The sequence below is a fragment of the Erithacus rubecula genome (assembly GCF_903797595.1).
Source record: "Erithacus rubecula genome assembly, chromosome: 2".
In the NCBI taxonomy this organism is placed as follows: domain Eukaryota; kingdom Metazoa; phylum Chordata; class Aves; order Passeriformes; family Muscicapidae; genus Erithacus; species Erithacus rubecula.
Window position 1 is genome coordinate 7,006,891 of NC_136685.1, and position 12,804 is coordinate 7,019,694.

Genomic DNA, 12,804 nt, shown 5'->3' on the forward strand with positions numbered 1-12,804 from the left:
CAGCTATAAATAAAAATAAGCAATTACACTCAGTGAATTCTCCAAATGAGAATACAAAGTTCTAGTGACTCTCCATATATCACTGAACTTATAACCAACTCTACTATTTCACAGTATAACATGGTTCACTGAATTAAAATATTAACTATCAGAAAAGAGAACTCTCACAGTGATTCAGTGAAATAAATGTATTTTGGTTTTGTGGCTGAATCTTCAGTGCTATCACAACTCTAACATAAAATGTATTTCTGGAGAGGCTGTAAGATCTGATCACCCTAAAAAGCTGGTGAAGGGAAGTTGGGAGCAAGTAGTCCCAGAACCAGAGTCTCATTCAAACTGCACAGTCTACATGGTGGGATTGCAAAGCATAAATTTCACATTAACAGCACCCCCCCATTTGAGAATAGACTTTGAAATAAGGGACATAAAAAAAGCTGGAAAGAATACAATGCCAGAGAATCTTTACTGATGCCTGCATTGTACCAGCACAGTCACACCACTCATCTGGCCAGTAGGCTTGCTTAGCAAGGAAAATTAACACAGCAGCAAACTGGACTCATTTGAGGGTTTTTTTTGTTCTTATTTTTTGAGTGCAACATTTTCTAAACTCTCATCTTCCATGTTCTAGATAGCAGAATGCAATAGCAGATGTCAATTTTAAAGGATGATTGCCCAGGGAAACCTACAATTTATTTGCCCTTCAGAGAGAACAATGCCTCCTTCACCAAGATGGGAGTTGAGGAAGCCCAAGCAGAAATCAGATGTCAAAAAAAAGTTATCTGGTACTTATACCTGGGAAGTGCATCATATAACATGAAGATTTTGGTATTAATAAATTTGTGTTAATTTTTAAATGATTACTGTCTTATAAAGTGATATTACAGCTGTGACAGTGAAGGAGTGGCTTGTGGTACAGGCAGGAATTTGAATCACTGTGTTTCAGTTGAGCTGCAGTTGTGGCTCCTCTTCTGCCATGCCAGGTCTGTCTGGTTCCTGTTCAGGCCAGTAAAGCTTAGCTGAGCTGGAAATCTTGGACTGCTTTGAAATACCCTCTGCTGGAAAGCAGAGGGAAAGTGAAAGGGACAGGATGACATGGTGCTGCTGGCAAGAAGAATGGGTTTCTCATGGCCATGAGAGGATGGACTGAGGCACTGGGCAAGATGTTACTCTGTAGACTTTGACTGAGACAAATGCACCCTCTGCAGACAGAGCACACCAGTTACCAGGGATAGGCACAGGAACCTTCCCTTCTACCCACCTTTGTGGGTATAGGCTATAGCTCTGTATGCAGCAAAAAACCCCAGGAACATTCAATATGGAACACTGGACATGTAAAGAATGACTTTCTCACAAATGTAAGAAAAATTCAGATATTGCAATGCAGTCCTTAATTTTTTTGCAGATTTGCAGCTCTTCCTTCATTGGAGCCTACCTCCAAACTCTTTTGGTATTTGACCAAGCTGGCCTGGTGTAGAATCCCAAATATGCTGTCACAGTTATAAGCAAGCTGTGTGTTACACTCTAGTATCTATGCACAGATCATCCTGTGGGAAACCAAGTATCATCAAGATTCCAAGTATGGAACAAAATAGGTTATATATGATGTGAAAGCTGTTGCCACACAAGCAACAAGCTACACTTTTTGAGACCATTTTCCACTGGCCATCATACCAGCACTGGAAATCCAAATCACAAACCAAATTAATGATGTTTTACTTTATTTTACTCTATTTTGTCTTGGGTTTCTTCATTATCTTTTAAGAGTTGCTCAAAGACAGGTTTATAAACCTTAACACAAGATTTTAAAACCTGACTAGATGCAATGATTCTTACCTAGAAATGAAACGCAGACTTTACAGAAAGTATGAAACTGGAACTTGCTGGCAGCTTCCAGTAGTGTTTTTGCATTGGCAGAATCTATGATCAAAGAACCTGTATAAACAAACTCCAGAAGTAACTCCAGGACATCTGCAGTGAGGTTGGACATGGCCAGCTCCAGCTTCTCCCCGCTTCTGCTGCTGTCTCGTGGTGACCTGGTAACAGCAGACAATTAAATTATGGACATTACACCATCCCCATTTTATTGGTATTTATTGATTAGTGAGGGCTAGAAAATCGCTTTGCCCCTCATTATATTTCTCCATTATTTTTGTTTACGGAACTGAAGAATATGAATTTTAAAATAACTGAACTTAAAAACTTTAACAGGATCTGAAAGAGAAGAGTCTTAAAGCAAGTCTTACAAAAAAATCTGTTTATTGCTACTTTGCATTTTCATGCAAAAACAGTTGCAAAAGAAAAGGAAAATAAAGGAAAAAAAAAGAAAAAGGAAAATGAATGATCCAACATTAATGAAAATGAGGAAAAGGATTAGCTTTCAAAGGGAAACAATACATTTTAACATCGTGGTTAACATCTCATCTTCTGTGTATAATATAACTGTTAAGGAAAAACCACTCTCCAATTTTAAGAGAAAAGGTCATCTACTTTTTCAAGAACCCAACATTAGAATAATTTTAGATGTTATGTGCACTTAAGGATACATTTAAAGACCTTTTCATAAAAAATAGTAAAAAAAATTAGTAATTTCTATTTAACTTGAACTTCTCAGTATGTTATATTAAATGATAGATATGATCAATATGATATCTGTGGTATACAGATGGCCATATAAAATACAATATATGCTTATTCTAAAAAATCTATTGTTCCCTTTTAGGCACTAAGAAAAGGAAGCCTCTCATGGCAATTGCTTTGAAAACTGAATACAAGACAAGCTAGACAGACAAAATGGTTAGAGCAAAGAAGGGAGAGGGGGTAAAACAACAACCAGCTCTGCCACAGGAAGCCAGCAGCCATCCTCTAGGAGTTTCATGACTGTGGCCTATGGTTTTTCCTGCATGAAGTGCTGAACAATTTGGGGATCAAAGTATCTCCTGCATTTGAAGTGTGCATTAGTGCTTGTGAAATTATTGGACAAAAAGAAAGTCATACTGAATTAAAGTAAGGGCCCAGTTCTTAATGCATGGCTGATGTGTCTGCAACACTAAAGACAGGTTACACCTGAAAGACAAAAGTGATGATAAATTTGGTAACATCAAGGAGGGGAGGGGAAATCTGTTGGAGTAAGAAAATAAACTCTTTTAATGGTTAGGACCATCCAGCACCTTCTCAAAGAAACATGAGCTTTTTGTTTGTCACTGGACAGTCAACGTCTGCTCGCTCCAGTTCTGCGCGAGGACTTGCAAAAGCCACGGCACGAGCGACACAAAGCCGGCACACGATGCAGCGCGACAGAAACTGGCCACAGCACCACTGTCCACAGGCAGCGCCAGCTGGAAGCGTCAGCAAAAGCTACCACGAGCACTACCAACCTCTTGGGTTCACACAGCTGCCTAGAAAGGCGATGGTCACACCTCCACTACCATCAGGGAGGAAAAATAAACAACATACCAGGTTCAGGCTTTTTCCCCGCACGACACCCCAACCATCCGTCCCAACAACATACCTAAAATCATTTGGAGAAATGCTTAAAATTTGCAGTGGATGCTTTGTCACTAGTCCTTCATTGACCAAGCCTGGTCAACTCAAGGGCACAGCTTTAATTTGTATGAAATAAATTCAATATGATCTCTGCAGGACCAAAGCTTTAAAGAGGTTTCATTGTCAATGGACGAGCAGCTAGCAGTCCCTAATTTCTCAGCGTTCTCTAAGGTAGTGAACAATGGTTGCTCCCATTCACAGGAAGAAACTGAGGCACAAGGAGACAAAATCACTTGCCTATGATCACACAGTCAGGAGCAAAACAAGGAATTAAACCCCATTTTTAAAATTCTAAGCACTGACCTGTCCCTTTAAATGGCAACACAGGTGGGTTAGACCCTATTCCACAAGCAGATGCTAAGAACACTGATCATGTACCCCTACAAGCACAGAGGTCAATGCCACCCTAAATCCTTATGCTTTGTCCCACTACAGTATTCTTCCTGAAGTCTTGCATATGGATTCAATTCTGCATCTGCGGCAGAAATCCTCTGGTGGCAAAACAGAAGAGTTACCATTTTCTAGATCCTCAAGAGGATCTCACAAAATGTTGGGGATTTTCCTTTCTCACACTCACACCCCAATAATATGCCCCATATCTGATTTATCTGCAATTGCACATACATCTGGTGCTGCATTCTGGGCTGTCAAAACACCTCTTGGTACCAATGTAATTCTCGCTGAACTGCTCCCAGAAGTGGTTTGTTCCTTACAGTGAGCTCATTTTCACATGAGTTGGTTAATAAACACACCACCTAAAATTTCAGGGATATTTGGAGCTACCCAGCAAGTGACAGAGCCAGACTCTTTGCACTGTGGGAAGCCCTACCACAAGCAATTATTTATTTAATGCCACTAATTGCACTGTGCTGGCGATGGCTGCGGGAAGGACCGCGTGTGATCTGCTGGGAATCGCAAAATCACAGCCAGCACGGAGACCAGGAGGCACAAAGGAAAGGATGATGTGACACCAGTGTCAGTGCAGACACATACCCAAGCTAGCAACAACTGCAAGCTGCTATTTTTCACAATAATTAAGTAATAATCTCTTTTACTTTGTAATACACCAAGCAATAAACTGCTGCTGCAATTGATTAAATGCCAAAGAAAAGCTAAGGTGTTTAATCAATCACTAGAGCCACTTACAGCAAGTATAATACAAAGCTACAGAGATTATTGATATTACACAATGAGCCAGAAATGGGAAAGAAAATTATCCCTATTCCTGCCTCTGAAATGCCTTGAATGTGTTGTGCTGTTTTCCCTGTATTTTCCTTGTGAGCCTTTTGGCTTCATGTTTGGCTGGATCAAAAACTGAGTACAGGCAGCATTCAGCCTGTACAGGAAAATCACAGCTACCCCCAGCTTTCCATGCCAGGGATCTGGCTTGGTATAGGCTGGAGAATGGGCAGGAATTGGCTGAAGCAGGTCTTAATGGAGCAAACAAATGTCTGAAGGATGAGAAGAACATAATGTCAGGAAACAGACTGATGTAACTGAAAAAGGAAATTCCATAGACTTCCTCATGAAATTATTTCAGTGAATCAGGTTGTAGCATCCCCCTCAAAGCCTGACTAAAGATTTCTGTGTCCCTTGTTTTCACACATATTAGTATAATATATGCCCTTTGCAGTTATAATTAATCTAATTGGGACAGAGTCTTCTCTTGGCTCCTCTAGGGGAACTGCAATGAAGTGGTTAAAGCTGTATTACAAGAATAGAATTTAGTCCTGTAAATGCAAATGCAGTCAATTTGGGAAAATCTGCAGCAATATATAGAGCTGCTCCCCAAATAGCTCGTCCTGTGTCACAACAGGAGGGGTTTTATCAGTGACATCAGTAAATGCAAACATTTAGAGAAGCCAGAAAAGCCCCAACTTCCTGCCTTAAGAGCAGTCATAGTTTTACCTGTAGTACATACACTCCTGTACCCCAACTTCTGGCACAAACATGAGGTGTTTTGGGGATTGAGAGCTTGCCCCCTTCATGTTTCAGTCTCACTTGAAGCCAGTCAACACACCCTTATTGTCCACGGACATCATTAAACGTGGCACATTCTGCTATTTGCCCGGCGAACTCTAAAGTTTAAACAGAATGATGTCATTTTTATTGGCCTTGTAATCATTGCTCATATTATAAAGGTCACACATTTCACATTGTGGCAGAAAATCAATAGCTCTCCCAACAGCCTCCAGGGGAAAAAGTTTTGCTTCTGAAGAATAATATATAATAAACAATTTTAGTCTTTACTTTATCGTGGCTATAATCTTGGAGAAAAGCTACAGTAAAAATCTGGCAAAGGCTGATATATAAACTCATTAAAATTGGGAAGTGATTTAGAACAGGACTTTTAAAAAGATTTATCTTGAGCTAAACAGCAAAGAGATTTGTTTAGGTCTACATTTAAACAAGTTCCAAGAGCTCTTTAACAGCTTAATTTTATGGTAGCTGTTGGGGAATTCTTTCAGATTTACAAATCATGTATTTCTCCAGCAAGGTGATAGACCTGAGCAATGTGCAAGCAGAACTGAACCTGCAGATAAGCAGGAAGCACAGATATATTCTGAGTAAGGGGGGAGTTACTGAAAAATATTCTGCATTGTCTGGAATAATTAAGTCCAACACAATCAAGTAAATGTCTTTGAACGTAGTCTGGCTACTTATCCTTCAACTTAATTGCCTCAACTAGAGAAGACAAAGGCACAGAGAACCCTTTAAAGCAAAAGATGGCTCGATTACACTTTCAAATAACAAATCAGAATCAGTGTCCCCTTCTGTTAACTAATATATAGGAAAGAGCAAAAATGTTTGAATACTTGATAGCAAGAAAAATAACCCTAATACCTCATCTGCAGGATCTAGTAGTGGAACTGACAAAAGAGAAAGTAGAGAAATTTACATTTTTTGGCATTTATTTGTCTTTGAAAATAATTTCCAAACATGTAATGCACACAGACAAGAATTGGCCATAGTGCTTTCATGTTTAATAGTGACGCAACTGAAGTTTTCTGCAGCTTGAGTTATAAATAGATGGGTATCTATGCATTTTTCCTGCATTATTTGTATCAACATGTTCCCGTAACAGAACGCCTGTGTGATTCTGTTCAAAACATTTAATAGTGAGATGCCTTGATTTGTGAAGCCACATTTAGAGTCTGGCTGAAGTAGCCATGTAAGTGAAGCACCGCGAGCGCATCAATTTGTCAATTTATGGACAACGCTACTGCCTCTCATTCAGCCTTCCCTCATGGTTTGGATATGCTGCCTTTAACTGGCTTGCAACACTATTTTGACTGACTAATGATTTGGCTACAGCTTCACTCAATTTTAGATCAAATACGAAAAGCTACCTATACCCGGTGCAGATGCCAGCCAACGCTCTGTTTACAAGCTACAGTCACAAAGTCAAAACAAATTCTGGATGTTCAAAATGGAGCCATCTGCACGGAATAAACATGAAAAATGTGAAACATTTTATGTAAATGTACATTAGTGCTTAGGAACAGTTGGTTCAGCTTCCGCCCAGGCTGCCTGGCTGAGAACAGGAGGACTGACAGAGTTTGTGACACCTATTTACATTTGATGCCATATGACTCACCATGCCGTAGACTCGGAGGCATGACGTATATTTAAGCTTTGTGCTCCTAAAGGGCACTGAAACAAATAATTATCTTTTAAAATAAAGACACACTTAGAATTGTTATTTGTGATCTTTCCCCATACAAGTGGGACTTGGTGTGTAACTTTTTCCTTTTGCCTTTCCAAGGTCCATCTGTGAGCCTACTGCCACTACCTGCTTCTCCCAGCAGGAGACAGAGGGGAAACGCTGGCTCCATAATATAACCTCAACTTTGTTCATATATCAGTCAAAATCTATCTTTTAGAAATAGGAAAATACACTGATTCTGGCAGTATAAGAAAAAAAATTGTTGCTTTTGACTATCTATGGCTCAGGGTCTCATAGGACTCAGGGATCTGAATCTCATCTGCTAAAAGCACGTTTAAGCTGACAGGAGGCTGCAGGATTGCTGCCAGCAGGGAGGAGCTCCAGCTCCACCCTGGACTGAGAAAACTGAAGCCCGTATTTTGGGGCTGGCCCCTCCCTGCATGGACCAAAGCAATGGCCTGTCCCATCACCAAGCTGCCTTTTGGCCTCTCCACCCCAATGTCTTCCAAGAATTTGCCTAATCAGTTCAACATGCTGATCTTGTTGGCTTTTTTTCATAATTAGAAATATAAATACTTATCCTGAAGTAATTGTGTGCCCATTATAAGAGAGCTACGTATTTTCTACCAAGATAGACAAGTTAAAAAAAAATCAAATTATATTGCTGTGCTCCCTGGACAGTATTTAGAACTCCAGAAAACAGGAAATCCAAGATTTTCATGCAAGATGAAGCACTTAACTGAAGAAAAGCTACTTCTTTTTATCTCTGTCAAATTATTTTGATTACCAAAGAAAGGACTCCAGACTGGGGTAGACAGCTTCTCATGAGGCTTAAGAGTCTGTTAGTTATGTGTTCATTAGAAACTGCTGTTCAAGTCGACACAATTTAGACTGAGCATCTTGTTTATTATGGAATTTTAACTTTTTACTTTAATCCTTAAAGCACTGAAACTTCAGGCAAAGAAGAGAACGCAATGATGCTGCATTTTAACTGTCCACTATTTGATTTTTTATCATCTTCAGAGTCATTAATAGTTCAAAACTAATATGTCTACGTATCTTGGGAGAAGCAGAAAAGAAACTTTGTTAAATTATAGCCAACCTTCAGCTATGTACAGATCAGCTCTCTACATGCCAAGTTGTATTTTCTACTAAGTATCTTGATTTATTGGATTTATAGGTTCATGAGATTTATAAAAGACTAGATGTCCAAACATGCAACATATATTTCTACGACATGCACCAAGGAATGTGCATATTGAGGTAATAGGTTATTTACAAAGTTATGCAAGTTTATGCAGCTACAAGGTAATCAATCATGTAAATGATGACAGGAAGGGACATTTATAGAGCAACATCATTGCAATACGTATGTCATAAGGCACTGAGTATTTTATTAAACAGGATTAAAAAAAAAATTACACTTCACCATCGCTTCTCCTTTGGAATTGTTTTATCAGCTCAAAATGTATTAACTTGCAAATCTCTACCTTCGTTATTCTATCTTGTAGATAAACATTATCTTTGAGCCTCAGTCACTACCCATCTGTCTCAAGAGAGAAGAAAACATGTACTGTAATGGTTCTATTGTATGATTACAATAAAGAACTAGTAAAATCACAAGATTAAATAAATTACATTGTTTAAACACAGTCTTGCAAATTCATCAGGAAAATTTACCTGACCAACAAATCCATTTGCTCACTTTTTATCAGGATGTTGATACAAATAATGTTCCTTGTTCCAAGCAAACAAAATCTGGCAAGACTAGTGTAACTTATTAGGGTCAAATGCTGCCAGTTTGCACCTGCTCTATCAGAAGAAAATCAGGAAAATTAATGGCTGTGCGCTCGGGCACGCACCAGCAGCTCCTGCTAATTCACCATCGCAGCAATGATCATTACAAACCCAGACGAGCAGTGGGATTAAGAGCAAACGCTTTTGTTCACGGACAACATGGCCAGAATAAAATAAAGCAAACAAAAGAGCCACGTTTCCTATATACCCTTAATGCCATTCACAGATGGAACACAATCTAAATGCTCGGCCAGGGCCATTTCTAAAGACGGGATCAGCAGCAGCCTGTAACGCTACAGTGCCGGAGATCACAGTCAGAGGCACAAATCTGGCTCCCTGCTGAGATTTAAGAAAGAAGATGACGAGTTTGAAGATGCTGGCTTAAATGACTGGCAAGTGAATGAAGAAGTGAATAGCAAGTGCCCTTGGAAGAACAGTGCTTCATGACCTAGACTTTTCCTAGGGACTGAGAATAAACTGCATCTCGCAAGGTACTAGTGGAGAAGCAAAAAAACTGGGCCAACTTATTAATAGTGTGGGATCTAACTTGTTTGCAAGTATCTCTGGCAGCCTAATTCAGTGGCAAAGCAACCTAGGTGAGAGCTACTATTTGTTAAAGGTAAATAAAAGATGCAAGCAGGTTCTGGGGGACTATATAGGAAGGAAGATTAAAAGTAAGTTGACAGAATAAAAAATTTATTCCCGTCAAACTTAAAGCTCAAACCCTTCCCCAACTCCTATCTGATTTCTTTTAATGATATTTATTACACCATCAAAAAACAGCTTAGAACAGAGTGGCCATGCAGCTAATAAATCTGTTTCTTAGGAATGTGGTGAAATTTATACAAGTAATTATCTAGGTAGTCTATCCAAGACTCTTTCTCATCATTGAATGTCTAGAGGGAAAACAATAATAAAATAATGATAACCACCATTATTATTTATTACTACTATGATGATTATGGCAGTGCCCAAAGATCCCAATCAGCATTACAGTAATTAGAATTAATTCTGTCAGGCACTGTCTCTTTCTCCTTCAGCTACAGGGTGTTGCTAATGCTTTTCTACAGTATTTATAGATCCAGAGACATCAATGAAAGGCATGGCAGCACTTCACCTATGGCCAGAGTATAGGCAGAAAAGGGCACATGGCTCTCCTCCCTCCACTAGCCCCTTCTCATCCACCCTGCATTACTGCTCTGAGAATTTCAGACACCGAAGCTCAGCACTGTGCAAGCAAAAAGATGGCACCACAATCAGATATCATCATAACCTGGTCATACTAATTCAAATTCATTATCCTAATCCAGCAGTGGCTGATCCTTGATGATATAAAGAAAGGAGTTAACTACTGATTCCTGGAGCTACCTACAAGTAAGTTGGAGTTTGAGACTGGCTTTTGGAATTGCCACAGAAATTACAGTTTTCAAGAATATGGCTCCATGGAAGATTTTTTTTCTCTGTTGTCTTTGATTCATTTATCTTGAACTGCATCTTGTTAGGTAACTGTTCCCTTTCACCCCTGAATTTTAACAGAGTTAAGCCTAGGCAGGGTTGTGAAATGTAAGTAAATACAGGTAGGTCACTTGCACCAGCATCGTGACAGATGTTGCATGACAGCTGTGTGGCTCGTGGATGGGTACAGATGGAGCAAGAGAGGTGATTAGTCTGTCATTCCTTGGGTAAGATTTGCAGAATTAGTGGTTGAGTCTAGAAATTATGGGAGCAAGAAGTCTCAGCTACAGTAAACAGAGATGCTGTCAACGAGGGAGTGAGAGACTCAGGGATCTGCTCAGTGCCTCTGTGAACTGCTGCCATTACAGGAGAGAATTTTACAGGCAGAAGCCTAATTTCTGTGCTGCACCTCAAGGCTTGAAAAGGAGCCTTTCTGTCTTCCTTGCCAGGGTTTCTCTTCAGAGCAGGCCACACTGCTCTGCCACTCCTTGCAGAGCAGCATCCAGCCCAAGCCACTCATCTTCCTAATCCACAGCCATGTGTGCAGGGCTGGAAGCAGCCAGGCTGTGACACCTGCGTTGGGTTTTGTGGCAGTATAGAACACCACTGAAAATTTGTAAGCTGCCATTCCTTTATGCAGAAGACCATACATTTTTGCCTGATGAAAACACATTTTCCAAGGTCTGCCAGCTGAAAAATTTGAAGCCCAGCAGGGAGCTCTGAGGGGAGGGCGGGTGGCTGCCTGGGCAGGCGCTCACAGAAATAGCCACGAGAGCAGGGGCTGTGTCCCATGCCAAGATCTTGTGCCCAACACACAGCAATTATCACTGCCTCGTTTAAGAGAAAAACCTTGTGCACAGCGCAATTTACACCTGTCCCCTCGCAGTAAAGGGTGAAGGATATTTTACACTCCAATGTGACCTCCCTTTCTTATGGTTTAAATGGTTTAACAGAAACCGCTGGCACTCTTTCTCTAGGCACAATGTACCTTCCTGGCCCTGAAACAAACACAGTATCTTTAACTCCCTGTTTCTCTGTTTTCAACTACATGCTATAGTTTGTTTCCACATTCATCGTGTTCTACAATGGAGCTGAAGTATGCAGATGTGGAAATGCTGCTTGGTCCTCTCCCAGAGTTAAAAGCAAGATTCTTAATAAGCAAGAAAACATGAAGAGGTCACTTAGAGTAGATTTTTCTTTCATCATGCTGTTTCTCATTTTGGGCTTTTTAGAACATAAACACAAACCAGACAGTCTGTTTTCCAGACACCTAAATGCTTTTGCAGTTTTGTCAGGCTGTTTCAGATGGATAGTGGCAGGTTTCTCTGTTGTGCATCCAAATGCTCCCTTTCTACACAATGGTGTAAAATGCAGAATGACATCTTTGTCTTCTGCGTAGGTGTAAAGCAAGAGGAATTTGGTCTCCTCACCCTAAATGCTTTACTTCTCCTGCCCTGCCTTCAAGCCCTCAGAGAGTACTTGAGGAAAAAAAAAATAAATCTTAAGACTTGAAAAAAAAGGCAGGGTATTGTGGAAAAGCAATTTGGCCATGAAGTCACTTGGGTCTGCTTTGTAGGAAATTAAGGATGAACATAGCAAGGCCAGATTACAATGCATACAAAATGTTGTTTTTTGTGACAGAATCTCTTTGTACAGAAGACTTAGCACTCTATGCCAGTGGAATCAGGCACCCAAGATGACTTAAAGATTAGAAAGCATCATTTCAATCTAATCTTGAAAAGATAAAGCTTGTAGGACAGGATCTGTGTATCTTTAACAAGTGACCAGAGAGAAATCTACTTGTAAAAGCTCGCTTACAAATGCAAGCATATTGGCCAAGAAGAGATTTTTATGACAAGTGCTTCCTTTTAATGTCATATTTGGTAGAGATTCCAGTACTCTGGGTTAAGAAGAAGAAAGCAGCAAATTAAAATGTTCCGGTGAGATATTTCTTTGTTACGGAAATATTAGAAATTCCATTTATTCAGCAGCTGCATTTGTCTATCCAAATACAGCTGGAAATAAAAAAGATGGCTCTTCATGGGATTTTCCATTCGTTCCTTCCTCCCGGAACACACACACCCCCACACCCACCTTCCATCATTTCTTCTAGGGCAGATACAAAAACAAAACTCAGTTTTTCCCTCCCTCAAATCAAGAATGTTTCAAATAAGAATCTGTGCTCTGCAAGATGCACATTTTGGAGATGCATTTTTTGATGGATCTGGATCTGTCTCTTTTTTTTTCCTGTGTACACATATAAGCATAAATATGTCCCATTAAGAAAAACACTAGTTTCCATAAGTAATCATTCATGTCCTTTTACTCAACTATGATTCAGG

The 12,804-nt window shown here is 39.9% G+C and overlaps 1 protein-coding gene across 5 annotated transcripts in view; it reads right to left on the minus strand.

The window, feature by feature from the left end:
- The window catches only part of KLHL29 (kelch like family member 29), a 385,829-nt gene that overhangs the window by 53,352 nt on the left and 319,673 nt on the right, over positions 1-12,804 (minus strand). For all 5 annotated transcript variants that reach the window (XM_079298042.1, XM_079298039.1, XM_079298043.1 and 2 more), the window contains one exon: positions 1,834-2,033. In XM_079298042.1, the coding sequence (XP_079154168.1) occupies positions 1,834-2,033 (200 nt within the window). The remainder of the gene's footprint in view (positions 1-1,833; positions 2,034-12,804) is intronic.